This window comes from Arachis ipaensis, chromosome B4 (genome assembly GCF_059453495.1).
Source record: "Arachis ipaensis isolate K30076 ecotype BB chromosome B4, ASM5945349v1, whole genome shotgun sequence".
Classification (NCBI taxonomy): domain Eukaryota; kingdom Viridiplantae; phylum Streptophyta; class Magnoliopsida; order Fabales; family Fabaceae; genus Arachis; species Arachis ipaensis.
This window is the reverse complement of record NC_142439.1, coordinates 141,237,990-141,253,752: the sequence shown is the minus strand read 5'-3', so window position 1 is coordinate 141,253,752 and position 15,763 is coordinate 141,237,990. Positions and strand designations below refer to the sequence as shown.

At 28.8% G+C, this 15,763-nt stretch overlaps 1 protein-coding gene across 2 annotated transcripts; it reads right to left on the bottom strand.

The window, feature by feature from the left end:
- Nucleotides 1-1,674: 1,674 nt before the first annotated feature.
- On the bottom strand, nt 1,675-12,487 carry LOC107638126 (uncharacterized). 2 transcript variants are annotated; one of them, XM_088485658.1, is made up of 4 exons: nt 12,170-12,487; nt 11,874-12,053; nt 11,208-11,281; nt 1,675-2,132 (listed from the first exon to the last, which is right to left on the bottom strand). In XM_088485658.1, the coding sequence occupies exons 1-3, from the start codon at nt 12,485-12,487 to the stop codon at nt 11,222-11,224; spliced, it is 558 nt and encodes a 185-aa protein (XP_088341784.1). In that variant the 3' UTR covers nt 1,675-2,132; nt 11,208-11,221. The 2 variants fall into 2 exon arrangements, with proteins under 2 accessions (XP_088341784.1, XP_016196785.1); XM_016341299.3 differs by lacking the exon at nt 1,675-2,132 and having other exon boundaries at nt 10,646-11,281.
- Nucleotides 12,488-15,763: the final 3,276 nt, after the last annotated feature.

Below are 15,763 nucleotides of genomic sequence, written 5' to 3'. Positions count from 1 at the left end.
CTTATTTTTTCTCTCAATCTTAGATCTACATAATATGTTTATTAGCACATTGGAATCGTGAGGATTGTATTATTCTATTGTAAATTGTGATAGAAGTTTAATATGTTATTACTGATATTCTTTTCTCTTTCTTTGTCTTTTCCTGATTAGTGGATCTTTGTATGAGTTTTAACTTTTAAAAAATGTTTAATTATTCTGCAAATTCCTATAATTTTATTAAATTTTTAATTAGGTCTTTATATTTTTTTAATTAAATTTTAAATATTAAATTTTTTTTAATTTAGTCTCTATCATAACAAAACTGTTTGAGATAACAGAATATTTCATTCAAAAATAGAATATTCTCTTAATTAGATTAGAATTGCTAATTAAATCCACCCCCATTTTTTTAAAATACTACCAAAACTAGCTCTTAACATTTTGTCCCAAAAGTGAAGAACTCAGCACTACTTCTCTGAAGTCAGTGGCATTTCTCCTCCGTTCGTTGGTGCCGTCGTCGTCCGTTGTCCTTGGTTTGTGCTGCACTGCTCTGCTCCACGCTGGTGGTGTGTCGCTTCCCTCGTCATAGATTGCCACGCCGCACCACACCTCGTCTGACCGCACCTCGCCTTGCTGCTCTGCTCTTCGGATATCGATGCTAATGGTAGAATCTTCAAGAAATGCCTTATTCAAATCTCAGGTTCAGTGGGGAGCTATGGAGCTTATTTGGCTTATGGTTTAGAGAACAGGTGAGATCTTCAAATGACTAATATCAAGTATTTAGGAATTAGTTATAATTGCTGTTTACTTGTGGTGTTTGTTATATTTTCTTGTCTTTTGTGTAGCCAGTTAATTGATCAACATAGTTAATGATATTCTAGATATGATGATATTCCAACTTTGCTTCTTCATCTTGGCGTCCCATTTTAATCTCTTGGTTTTTGAAAGGGGACAGTGGTGCGGAATTTATAACCACAAACTAACCGGCAAGTGCACCGGGTCGTACCAAATAATATCTCAGGTGAGTGAGGGTCGATCCCATGAGGATTGATGGATTAAGCAACAATGGTTGATTAATTTACTTAGTTAGACAAACAGAAAAGAGTTTTTTGGTATTCAAAAGCATTAAACAATAATTCAGAAATTTAATAAAGCAAGCAGTAAACAGGTTGTGAAATATGTATGGAGAAACAGTTAAGGTTTCAGAGTTATCTATTTTTTGGATTAACTTTTCTTATTAATTTATTTTAATCATGCAAGATTTAATTCATGACAAACTATATGTGACTAAACCCTAATTTCTTAGACATTTCTAGTCTCCTCTAACTTTCATCAATTGCCAATTCCTTGGTCAATTAATTTCAATTAGGGGGTGAAGTTTAATTCTAGTTATTATGCCACAAAAATTCTAATTATCCAAATATAAGAAGATTATATGTCACGTATCCTGTTAAGTCCAGATAATTAGAATTTAGGAGAAATTGTTTTCAAACTGTTGTTCAAGTAAAGAGCTTTTCCAAGTTATACAAGAACTCAATTAGAAAGAGAGTCATACTTCCGTTCCACCCAAATTCATAAGATAAAGAACGAAAACAATTCTTAAATTATAAATCAGTGCATGAATTAAAATAGAAAAACAATAGAATCAATCCATACAATAGACAGAGCTCCTAACCTTTAACAGTGGAGGTTTAGTTGCTCATAGTTCAGAGAGAAAATAAGGATTCTGGTAAAGTGTAAATTGGGCTGAGGTGGAATAAAAAGTGGAATAATGTTCGAATCGAATTCCCCCAGAAGAGAAGTTTCTTTTCTCTTTTATATCTAATCCTAATTAATTTAAAATATATTTTCTAAAACTAAAATAATATCTTTTCATATTTTAAAATAAAAAATAAAGTTTAAATTAGAATTAATTAAATAATCAGCGTTTTCTGCACTTGGCGCGTGTCACGCGTACGCGTCGATGGTCTTCTTGGCATGTCACGCGTACGCGTCAGGTACGCGCACGCGTCGCTTCTCGCTGATCATCTCCCTTAATTCTTGTGCTGATTCCATTTGTGCAAGCTTCCTCTCCATCCTCTAAATCATTCCTGCTCTATATAACCTTCTTCTCTTTTTCTGCAGAAGCTTCATCAAATCCAACCGAATGCTACCTAAAATAAACAGAATTGCACAAGACTCAAAGTAGCATTCATAGTGGCTACAAGATAATTAATTCTTGATTAAACTCAACAAATTAAATGCAAATTCACTAAAAAAAGATAAAAAAGATACTCACGTATCAGACAGTTGTGAGGTTGTGCAAAATGAATTTATATTTCAATTTTGCTTACATATATTATATATAGTTTTGAGCTTTTTCTGCATATTACAAATATTGAAGTTTGTTATATTTTCATGGTAATTAATCTCAGCAATATTTTCATATTTTGTTCCTAACAGTGGGGATTATGATGACGCTATAACCTTGAAATGTCTCAAAGATTTTCATCGGAGAAGAGTTCAAATTTTAGCAGATTCGGGTGCTGATCTCCTCGCATTTGTAACAGTGCCAAATAAGCTTGAAGCTAAGGCATTTAAATGGTTTAGTCATTCTTATTGCTAAAATCTTATTATTATTCATGATAAGTGAAAGAGTTTCTCTGTTACGTTAGTTTAACTCAACTTTGCTGATTTGTTTTTATTTAATGTTACCTTGAGTTACCAATACCATTGATATATGAACAAAAGAATTGAAATTGTTTGTATAGAATTTTTGCTATATGTTCAAATGTTTAGATCAGCACTCTAAATCCTGTAGAGATTTGTTGCAGCTTCCTCATAATCAAGGCTTTTGTTCTTTCATTTCTCTCTTCTCAGTTGATATGATCTTTCTGTTCCTTAACTACCTTTCCCAACTTAATTTGGCCTTCAAACATACATTCTTAAAGAAGGAAGCATTACATTTCTATCCTACTGTTTCTATTCCCATTTTGAATGAGTAAATTGCTGGTCAATTAACTTCATATGATGAAGAAAATACTACGACATAATGAATACTTGAACAATGAAAATTGAATTTTATATATACTTATTATTATTATTTTTGTTTTATTTTATCCGTTATTTTTTTTATATGTTCTTAAAATAAGATATTTTAAAAGTAAAAAAAAAATATATTTTTGGTACAATTTGTATATAAATAAATAAAAAAATGATAGTGACAAAATAAAAGGGATTATAGGAATATCTTTCATGTTGTAGAATCATTGAATAAGGATTATAGGAATATCTTTTATTGAATATTTATAGTTTCACCGAATTTTTAATTAGGCCTCTATATTTTTTTTTCTTTTCAATTGGGTCCCTAAGGGTATACAAGTAATTTCACAATTCACTAATAATTTTTTGACATTTAACGTTAACAGGGACTAAATTGAAAAAAAAAATGTATAAGGACCCAATTGAAAAGAAAAAAAGTATAGAAACCTAATTGAAAATTCGATAAAACTATAGGGACCTACAAAATAATTAAACCTTTAGAAAATTAGCACTTAATTTAATCTTTCGGTGTTTATTTTGTTGAATTTAATTTTGATGCATTTGAAAAATATTTTATATAGTTATGCAATTATATTTATTTTTTATATGATTATTTATGTGATTATTTACATAATTAAATATATATGTAAAACTATTTTATATTGATTAGACATCAAAACTAAATTCTATTTTCTTAAAAAAAATACTAAAGAATCATCAAAATTTATTATTTTTAGTCATTAATATTTAAAATTATGAAATAAAATATATTGTTAAATTATTAAACTAAAAAAAATTAAATTTCAATAATCTTTTAACATTTCTCTTTCTTACAAATAAAAACTTGCCATAAAACTTATTGCATATAAGTTTTAAGAATAGGATTTGGAACATGAAGTTAATAATAAATAAGAGTGAACACCCAACCCGGTCCCTGTCCTTTTTCTTGATGGACATCACGGACCTTGTCCAAAAAAAAGGGACATATCGGTCCCTGTCCCATACTTTTATGAGACTTCCCGATCCTTCCGTCATCTCCCCTGACCAAAACAGACGAAATTTGCCTACGTGTCAGTTAACGTTGCTGAGTTGGAGGTTAATAGTCTGTTAAGTTCCACGTGGCTATTAGGAAATGAACAGGGGTCGATTTGTCCCCTTTTGGTGACCTAAAACTACGTCGTTTTAGTGGTCTGAGACGTTGCTATTAGAAAATGGACAGGGATCAATTTGTCCCCCTTTGTTAAATTTATGTCATGACATATATGCCATTATCTATCAATATAGGGATGAGATTTAACATATTTATCACAGGCCATGGTTCAAATTTTACAAATTCAACACAATAATTCCTGCTTCATTCATCATCAAAAGTGATGTTCACAACTCAACTCAGTGAAATAACAAAATTCAGCTATCAAATTCCTACACACTTGTTCTAAACAAGCTTGCAATTACAACCCCACCCAGAAATGCTAACAAATTAAACCCATACCTAATACATCTACTTTCACCCATTTTCAGTTTGCAGTAATCTAACTGATCCTCCAAACCAATTAATCTTTCCTCCAACTCATTAACTTTGTTATCCACCACATAACCATGGCCTTCCAATCGATTCTGTTTCTGCTTTGATGCCCCAAATGAGACAGCCTTGTTAGCATCCTCACCACATGAAGATACATAATCATCTAGCCATGCAAAGAAGTTGCAATGCCATTTTCCAGTCTACAAAAAAGTTTAACATTTGTTATCATCTGTGGAATAGAAATTGAAAACAAAAAATTAGCTAAACCCTCAAAAACTACCTTGAATTTTGGGCAGCAAAAGAATAATCTGTCTGGATTCTTCACCGTCCCTGACATGAACAATATTGCATGAGAACCACAATAACAAATTGGGGCAACCTATTTCTTCTTCCTTGGAGCTCCAGCACTCCCACCAGAATTTAGGCCCCAGCCTGAATCGTCTCTGCTTCGTGGGTTTGATGATGAACAACGCTCTCCATTACCAATCATGGTCTCCTAGGGTTTGTATTTGGGTTGGGAGAAGAGTGAGAGATTAGCAGCGTCGAATCACTTTCAAACCATTGTGTTTCAGTGAAGACTAAAAATGAAGTCGTTTTTGGTTTCTAGAATGGGACAGAATGACCCCTTACCATTTCCTAATAGCAACGTCTCAGACCACTAAAACGACGTAGTTTTAGGTCACCAAAGGGGGACAAATCGAACCTTGTCCATTTTCTAATAGCCACGTGGAACTTAACAGACTATTAACCTCCAACTCAGCAACGTTAACTGACACGTAGGCAAGTTTCGTCTGTTTTGGTCAGGAAAGATGACGGAAGGACCGGAAAGTCTCACAAAAGTATGGGACAGGGACCGATATGTCCCTTTTTTTTGGACAAGGTCCGTGATGTCCATCGAGAAAAAGGACAGGGACCGGGTTGGGTGTTCACTCTAATAAATAACCCAAAATTCTAAACTAGTGGTCCTTAGTTTCGCTCCGTCAAAGCTCGCCAAAATTATATGGACCGAACTTGCTACTTCGCCTTATCAAAAGACGAAGTGGCGGGTTGGCAGGCTGGCCTACCTTCTCTCTCTCTTTTTTTTTTTAAATAATTTATATTAAATATAACACAATCCAGTATCCAATATCAAAAAAATTTAGAGGATAAACAAAATAAAAAACAATGAATTATAATGGAATCAAAAGAATTAGGGATAAGCAAAAAATTAGAGACAAATTAGCACCTATAATGAAATCAAACGTTTCACAACAGAACTAGTTTAGTAACATTTTAACAATAAAAGATAAAAAAAAGCTTCAACCGGATAAATCTAAAAAAATTGCTTGAGTGAGGGGTTGGCCAGCTGGGGGAGCGTTGTCGCGGCTGGGTCATGATTGATGGCTGAGCTGAGACACAGAGGTTGCTGGTACATGTTGACGACGAAGGAGAGAGACAATTGGACGGAGGGGGAGGTTGGCTGCTGAGCGTCCTGGACGGAGGGGAATCGTCGTCATTGATGCTTGCTAGACTGAGAGAGAGAGCCTTTGGCTTCGCGGTTGTCACTTGGGGAGAGAGAGAGAGAGAGAGAGAGAGAGAGAGAGAGACAGAGAGAGAGAGAGAGGCAATGACGTTGGTGGCCTACGAGACAGAGAACCGAGTCATCATTGCCACAGTGATTCCGGTGCATTCTGGGCTCCGGGCGACTTCAATCCGAGAGGGAGAGAGAGATATGTGAAGGGGAGAGAGGGAATGTCGCTGAGTATGTCGCCGGTGCTTTATATGCTACTGTGGCTCTGCAGCGCTGCGTTGCTACCTATGACTGCAAGAAAGAGAGGGAAGGTAGCCGACTCGCAGGCTAGAAGATTGAAGAGAGCAAGAGGAGGGAAGCTCTAGCTTTACGTGTGTTGTTCGTGTGAAAATGGTGTAAAGAGAAACCCTAATCCTATAATGTGATATTTATGAATGAATAAAAGTTCAAAATATCCTTAAGAAAAGATTATCAGCCGCGGCCCAATCTGCCCCTCTCTACGAAAGTCCGCCAGTTTGGGGGTGCGGGTTTGGCGAATTTTCAAAAATTAGCGGATTCAAAATTTCGTCCTAGTCTACCTTTTTTGGCAGTTTGATATGGCGGGTTTGGCCCGTTTTGTCACCGCTACTATTAACAGAATCTTAAAGATTTAATTTTGGAAAGTCGTACTTTATACTTTATCCATCTTGTTTATGTTTTCCAAGTTACAGTGCAATAGATGTTATAATATTATGGTGATACTATATGTACAAATATTTTTGTAATTAAGTTTAACTAAATTGATATAAGTCTAATAAAAAATACACATATATATATATATATATATATATATTTTTTTTTTCTTTACATCTTTTTAGCATAGAAATTTTAGATAGTATAAAAATTTATTGATATAACATTGAAATTTTTATATATAACATAAAATATTTTGCTGTGAATATATTTTGTTGATTGAATAAATCAATGTTTTGGATATGTGGTCATTTAAAAATTTATGTGCTGTGCATAAAAAATTTTGTGTTGTGTATAAACATTTTTTTATATTGTGCACTAAAATTTTTGTATTATATGTATTTTATTAATTGGATGCTAATATTTTGAACATGTAATCTTTTAAAAATTTATGTGTCGTGCACTAAAATTTTTGTTGAGTTGCGTATCAAAATTGTTGTACTATAAATCAACATTTTTGTATTATAATTTTCTGAACATATATATAAAAGAAGAAAATAATGAAAAAAAAAATGACGACAACAACAATAATAACAAAGAAAAAGAAAGAAGAAGAAAAAGAAAAATCGACTTAATTGCACTATAATTATTTTAATATTATAAAAAAATTGTGCCAAAAAAAAATGCGGACTTGGTTGCACTATAGTTACTTTTAATATTAGAGTAAAGTATCATTTTTATTCCCAATGTTTGGGTAAGTTTTAAAGTTGTCCCTAACGTTTCATTCGTCCTATTTAAGTCCCTAACGTTTTAAAATTAACTCAATGTTGTCCTACCGTTAGAGATCCATTAACAGGATTGACGGTAGGACAAAATTGAGACGATTTTCAAACGTTAGGGACTTAAATAGGACGAAAACGTTGGGGACAAAAACGATACATAGAAATAAATGTTAATTTTATCCTTCAATAATATCAATTTTTTACTATACACAGTATTCAATTATTTTTTAATCACATCTAAGTAAATTACACTTAATCATATTACTTTCATTCTAAATAAATTAATTTTTTTATAATTTTACTCTTAAAAATTTTTAGTTATCATGAAATATTTGTAGAATGATTAGTATATAAACTTGCGAAAAAGAAAAAAATAATATATATACAATAAAATATAAATTATATCTTTTGTCTCTAATGTATCAAAATTCTTTAAAATTATAAAAAAGTAATTTTATTTAAAATAAAAATAATGTGATTAAGTGTAATTTACTTAGATGTAATTTAAAAATAATTGAATACTATATACAGTAAAAAATTGATATTATTGAAAGACAAAATTGAATTAAAAATTATTTTTATGTATCATTTTTGTCTCCAACGTTTTCGTCATATTTAAGTCCCTAACATTTTAAAATTGTTTCAATTTTGTCCTACCGTCAATTCTGTTAACGGATCTCTAACGGCAGGACAACATTAAATCAATTTTGAAACGTTAAAGACTTAAATAGGACGATTGAAACGTTTGGGACAAAAATAATACTTTACTCTTAATATTGTAAAGAGATTGTGCACAAGAATGCTGTACAAAAAGACAGTATATATAACATTAAAAAAATTTGTCAAGTAGTGATAAATTTATTCTTGATCATATTTCATTTTGTAGTTGTTAATTTAACATGATGACTATGAGATATAACTATATTCTTGGATATTGGGCAATGGGAACACCCAAAATTAAATTGGACATTCCCCTGAATTTGATTTACAGATTCAAGTATAATACTGTATTTAATTTAATTTTAGTATAAAAATGGTATAAAATTTCTATGAATTAATTTTATAAAAAGACTTTATAAGAAATTGGTCCATGATATTTCTTTTTTTTTTTTTTTAAATCTCCATTATACTCCAAACCAAACTGATGCAGAATCTTTGGTCAAGTTTGTTTTCCCTCGTGTTGCATACAATACCTCGAAGGAAAAAAAAAGGACTTATCCCTTTTATTGACCTGGAATTTTTTAATAAAAAAAAATAACTTGTAAATTATTCAACGAATATTCGTAATTTAATTCAATTCAGTGACTACTTCAGGATTATGAATTGTCCACTAGGCTATTTATAGTTGGATTCAAATAAGATTGTACAATTCAAACAATACGATTGGCTGATGAGCAAACATTGAATTAAGAACATCGAGAACACAAGACTTTGATCCAAGTTATGTGTCCATCTTCCACACCTAATATATTTGAAAATGTCTATATACACTATATAATGAAATAAATTAGCTAAAAATAATACAAGTGGATTAGTTTTAAAATTAAGTTCTGGCTCTTGATTTCTATTTGTTGCACCTAGTGTGTTGAGTTTTTTAATTCCAAAAAAAAAAAAGTTCTGGCTAAATGAAAAGTGGGGACAATAATTTCCCACAATGATTAAAAACTAAAGTGGTTAGTACTATTAGTTACTGCAATAGTAAATTTTTTCAAAAGCAAAGCAATTCAAAGTTCAAAACGGTGATGGAGGAGCTCGAAAATGTCATTCGTACATTAAAATTAGTTGCTAAAATTAATAAATAATGTATTTATGTATAAATACATATATAATTTAATTTATTTTTAATATATATTTATATTTCAATATATATATTTTATATTAATAATTAATTTTGGTAACTAATTTTAATGTACACGTAATATAATTAAAAAGAGGTAGCTGACAAAATTATTATTCAAGAAGAAGGTCTTAGTTTATTTTCAGTTTTTCATGCCAGATTATTTTTCAAGAGGACTCAACATCAACAAGAAAAAGTTTAATTAAAACTTTTTTATTTGATTGATTTTCCAGAAAAATATTTTTGAGGGAATTTGACACATTATGCTATTGATAATCTAAATTCCTTTATTAAACCTAAAATAAGAAACACTTCCCTTGCTTCTTTTTAACTTTTGTTAATACATTGATTAAGAAACTTTTTGTTAGTTGTCTAGTAGGAATGACGTTTGGGTATATTTTAATGCAAAAGAGTGTTGAAGAGAATAATGCATTGAATTTATTAATAATTTAAATATTTTGTGTATATGTTTAATTATATCATTTTCAAAAATTATTATAACACATATTCTAAAGAATAAATATATCAATTCATAAACGTATAAAAAGATCAAAACAACAGTTAAGTATTAACAGACCATACAAATAGAAGAAGACTTCCATTCTCTTCCAAAATTAGGTGGTGTGTTTCAGAGACATAACATTAAATTAAGCATGTGTATGTGGCTCAGTTAAATTTTGTCAGATCAAAACATTAGTAGGTACATATGTAAACCATTAGTGGTCTAACTACTATAATTAAGGTAGACGAACATAGATTCTTTGTTAACAATTTAAATTAGTATATGTTCGTTCATCTTCACTTTATAGAAAATTAAAGTGGTAGTGTTATCTGACAAGGATTTTATTATGATTGCTACTTGATAAGGATTAACCTTTTTTTAAGAGTTAATTAATGATACATCATTACATCTTGATGATGATATTAATGAATGCTACCCTCTCAATGTTGGATTGACGCAATTGGTTGGATTATATTGTCTTTCAGAGAAATTTCTTATGAATTTTCTAATTAACGTTGTGGTGTGTAAGTTTTACATAAGTGAAGTCCACGCTTGCCATTCATAAATTTCCTTACATTAAAATATTGAAGTAGTTCTTCATCAAAAGATCGTAATATTAACAAATCAACAAGCAAGATCACCTCAAAAATGAAATAAAATGACCAAGGAAGACAATATACACTAATTTTCCTATTAATTACATTATTTTTTTCTGAATCATGTACATTACAATTTAGTGAATTTACATTAGTTTTTGGTCGTTAACTTATATTTTACATTACTCAACAAAAGAGCATATATAACGAAGCCCATGTATATACCAAGATGGAAAACTAAGCCCAAAATACAAGCCTCATGGTTGTGTCTTCTTATGTGGTCAAAACATCCAAATCCAATTAAAAAAATAATTATTTTATTAATTTTTATAATTTTATTAAATTTATAATTAAATTTTTATATATTTTTTTAATTGAATCTCTAAATAATTTTAAAATTTATAATTATATTCCTACCTTAACAAAAATATTTGAGTTAGTAGAATATTTTATTTCCAAATGAAGATACCATTACTACTTCCACATTTAGAGGATCACAATAGGCTCCTCCATTGTGTTTTTATATTAAGTTCTTTCAAGCTAGGCGATAATTATCACCATAGAAATCTAATTATAAAATTTAAATGATTTAGAGACCCAATTAAAAAATATATATAAATTAATAATACTATAAAAATTAAGAGAGTAATTTAAAACCTAAAAGAAACCCAAAACTATGTTCCTGCGTTCCTTTTCTTTTCTTTAGCATCTCCTCAAATTCTAACACTTTTTCCTGAATATTTCTTTGTCCGATGAATTTTTCAGAGTGTATATGATTGTTACCTTGTTTTTTCTGGTCATAAAATATAATTCTTCCATCTTTTTTCTGGTGATCTATTTTTATCTAATTCTCTGTGCTGCATAGAAAAAAAAATAATATTGTTAAAATATATACACACACTAACAAGTAATAACTCAATTTTATTATGCACTCAATAAGTTCTTGCCTCTTAATTTTCATTGACTACTTATATTTTGATTATTTTCTCTTGTCTTTAAATTATAAACCCCAGTGAATTATGCCATGCATATTAGGGTTTTCATAATTTTAGTAAGGAATTTGGAAGTTTATTAACGAATGTTAATACTCAATAAAGATATAAAAGAAAAAGCATTTGTAACATTTTTTTGCATTTGATGATGTTATTAAAATCTTGAAACTTTTGTGTTTCTTTTTTCAAGAAAGAGCTTCCAACTTTATATCTTTGATAAACCTATGTTCTAAAACACTCTTTAACAAGATTGTAATAATAATTATAGGTAATTATTCGTACAAAGTTGACTTCGTATAAAGAGAATAATAAAAATTATTAAATAATTTAATATATTTGATTAAATCGTTATTTAATAATTTTTAATAAAAAAAAATCTTTACACGCGCGAAAATAACTTCATGAGAATAACCACCTGAGTTTCCACCATTATATATTATGTAAGTAGGAAGCGAACCTCAATTGGTTTATCATCGGATTCTTGTTCTCTTGACTCCACAATTTCCACGTCCCAAAGAATCCAATTTGCTGTTGCAGTTCTATGAGGGTTGTCGTGTGTGACCGAGTTCTTCCACGGCCGTAGCCGGAAATCGTTGGCTCGCAAGAATCCGCCGCCGTCACGTGTCTTGAGTTTCACCTACAAAAGAATACAACATACATTATTGTTTAATTTCTCCATACTTGTTTGACATTAATTAATAATCATAAGATACAATAAAAAATGTTGTCCAAAATATCATATATCATATATACCAGCATCCCATCTCTTATGGGTTCCCATTCAAATGATGAAGAATTCAACAAATTTGAAGGAAGTGGTTGTTGCATGACTTTCTTGCCGGCAGATCCTAATAGGAATGGGATATTGGTGGCTGTTAAATAATTCCCAAAAAAACTCTTCAATCGGATCAAGTTGTTATCATCATGATTCAAAATCTCGACCGTCCATTTGGCATTGTCATAACATCCTTGGAGGTCTTGATAAATGGTCTCTCCATCACCGTTTGCCATTAAGTACTTGTCATGGTAGCTCTTTAGGCGCACAACTTTGGCATTTTGGAAGAATTCCATTGATTACACAACACTCAAAACTATAAAAAAAAAAAAAAAGTTTTGAGATTGGTGATTGATTGATGATTGTTTAATTTGGGTTTATCATCATCAAGAAATTGTGGATTCATGGATTATATATTTATTGCAATTGAATATAATGGGGGAGTTGTTAATTAATTACAATAATAATGAGTTGTTATTATTGGTATATTTAGTATGAAAAGAAACAAATTAAGAATAATTAGGATGGAAATTTTTATTATTTGACTTGTTAATTACAATAATGAGTTGTTATAGCTTAACAAAGGTATCAGCTAGTTGATGATGCATGCATGCATGTTGTTTTTTCCAAATAAGTTAGTTTGTTTTTTCATTTATAAATCTTGTATTTGGAAACAAGTATGTGATTTCTTTTATCGTCATAAAATTGTTCTGGAAGTTAAAAACGATGATGAATTTGAACAATATTATGAATGCGATATTGCATTGGAAAGGCTAAAAAATTTGGATATAGAAATAGAATGACTGTCCTTAGCGTGGTAATTTTTGGTATTTTTTAAAACCATAGAAGATATACAAATAGTAACTTTCTATTTGTGTTTAAAAAATTTTAAAAGTTTAGAGTACACAAATCAGTGGTCCGATTTGTGTACCTAAAAATCGAACGGTCTGATTTCTGTACTTTTTAAAAATTGGACGGTCCGATTTATACTCCGTACATTAAATCATCCCACATTTTAAAAAAATACCACATTAGATTACAATTTAAAAAAACACTATTATTAATCCAATATTAAAAATAAAAAAGTGCATTGAAAATATATAGGAAAGTCTATTATATATTGTGAAACATATATTATTGTCGTCTACTATATAACCACATAAATATTTAATTAAATAGGAAATTAAAGAGAACCATTAGAAATTAAAGGATACACAAATAACTTAAGAGAAATGTTTAGGACTACCAATAAAATTTATTTTTTTTGTTATTATTTTTAATTAGTTATTACTTTATTTTTTTAATTTAGTAATTCAATAATATATTTTTAATCCATATTTTTAACATTGATAGTTAATTGCTAACAAAAAAAATAAATTCTGCTATTTCTCTAATGTTTTTCATAACTTAAATATGAAAAAAGAAACCCATTCATATATATTGAAACAATAAAAAATTTGATAACACTAACTAAAGATCCAATACATATCAAAATGAATAAACACTTAAAATTGATTTTTAAAAAAATTCAGATTCAACAATTTAGTCTTTATAAATTTTTGTTTTTTAAAAGCCTTCAAAAATTATTCTCATCAGACTAGTTGGTCATTTTGTCATTTAAAAAAAAAACTAATTTATTTTATAATAATACTTTATAAAATTTAATTGTCTTATAATAAATTTTTTAATAATTTATTTGTCTCATACGTTTAATACAAATTTAATTAAAAACAACAGAAAAATCGATTTATTTGACGAAAGAAATTATCAAAAATAATTTTTTTTAAAAGTAAATTTGTTAAAACTAAAATATTTATTTTAAAATTCTTTATACTAATTTAAATTTACTCTATATTAAACATGAACACATGAAATCTCTCCCTTTGGAGCATGATTGATACTTCAAAAAAGAAATATTATCTGCATGGACAGCTTGATATTTTTTTTCCTAAAAATAGTAGATTATATTTTATTAATTATTGAAAAAAAAAATAAAGATGTTTAAAAGTAGGATAGCATAATAAAAGATGGAGATTTCTTAAAATAATACATTAAAAGCATTCATCTAACGATGATCGAAAAATGAAAAAAAAATTAAAAAAAAAAAAATAATAAGTCAAATTGAATAAAACACTAAGAGTTTGCCTCACGGAGATGATGATCTAAATTGAAAGTTCTTTGAATTTTACAGAACAACTTGACAGAATTTGCTAGAATGACAGATAACATTGAAGTAATACCTTCAAAAATTAACTGATTGCGAACTTTCCAGCAATTCCAGCAAATAATGGCAAGCAAGTGAGGATTACGCCAGTCAGCATTCTTCAACTAACAGATTAAGTATCTATGTTGATGCAGTCCACCATATCCAAAAATCGTTAGAACTCTGAGGGGGAAGACAGTCATGAAGGTAACTCTGAGATTATACTTCTTTAATTTCAGAGCAATAGATCAAACAATGAGTGATTGTTTCTGTTGCTTCATGACAGTAGGAGCATAGTGGCGATATATATAAATAGAATGCGATGGTAAATCTGAACAAATACTGGAAGTCGACCATATAAAAAACTTTTTAGATAAATAACTTAATTTTGTGAGGTAAATTCAATTTCTATAGATTAATTTACAACTTTTTTTTGCTGCATTTAATTAGTGTAAAATTTCAGAAACAAATAATAAAATAAATAGTCAATTTTATAACCTAAAATTATATTATTTTATTTAGAATTGTTCAAATTTTATTATAATTTATTTTTATTCTGCTAAATTTTAACGGATAAAATTTTGTCTATAATATTTTAAGAAAATAATTCTTAAATAAAATTTTTATTTTTATTTTTAGTAATTAAATCTTTAACTCTTACAACCAATTTAAAAATAACCTGCCTGTTTGGTATGTTAGGAAATTACACACAAGCTATTAATTATACTATATATGATATCTGTTCCGAAATCTGAATGGTGTGAATATATTTGCATTATTAATGATGCCATATTTCAGATTCAAGCAACCTCCGGCAAACCATAATTAAATCTAAAAGGGTATTAGGTGCGTTGCAAGTAATAAACAAAGGGAAACAAAATTTTATTAGGTGTATAGATCGAAATTTAGGAGGAATAGATATTAATCAATTTGAGTTGAATTAATAATTAGTTTATTAAATAAATATCAAAAATTTAAATTTTATTTATTATATAAAATAATTTATTGACTAACAGTAATAATATATTTTTAAATAGAATTTAAATCTATAACAAATTATTTTAGTATATTAAATTTAAAAATATCTTTTAAAAAAAAGAGAGAAATAGATATAATGATGTGCTGAATTAATATTTTATTTTCTAATTACTTGTGTTTTACATATATTAAAAGTGATTTAATGTGTTATCTTACCTTTGATTATCTAAAAAAATATTATCAAAAGATTAAATATCTTTTTAAATCCTAAATTTTTCTTTAATTTAGTAAAAAAGGGAATGCCATTTTACATAGATACAAGAACATGATTGAAATATATAGAAAGTGGGAAAAATATCATAATAACCTCAGAGCTTTTATTGTTTTTCTA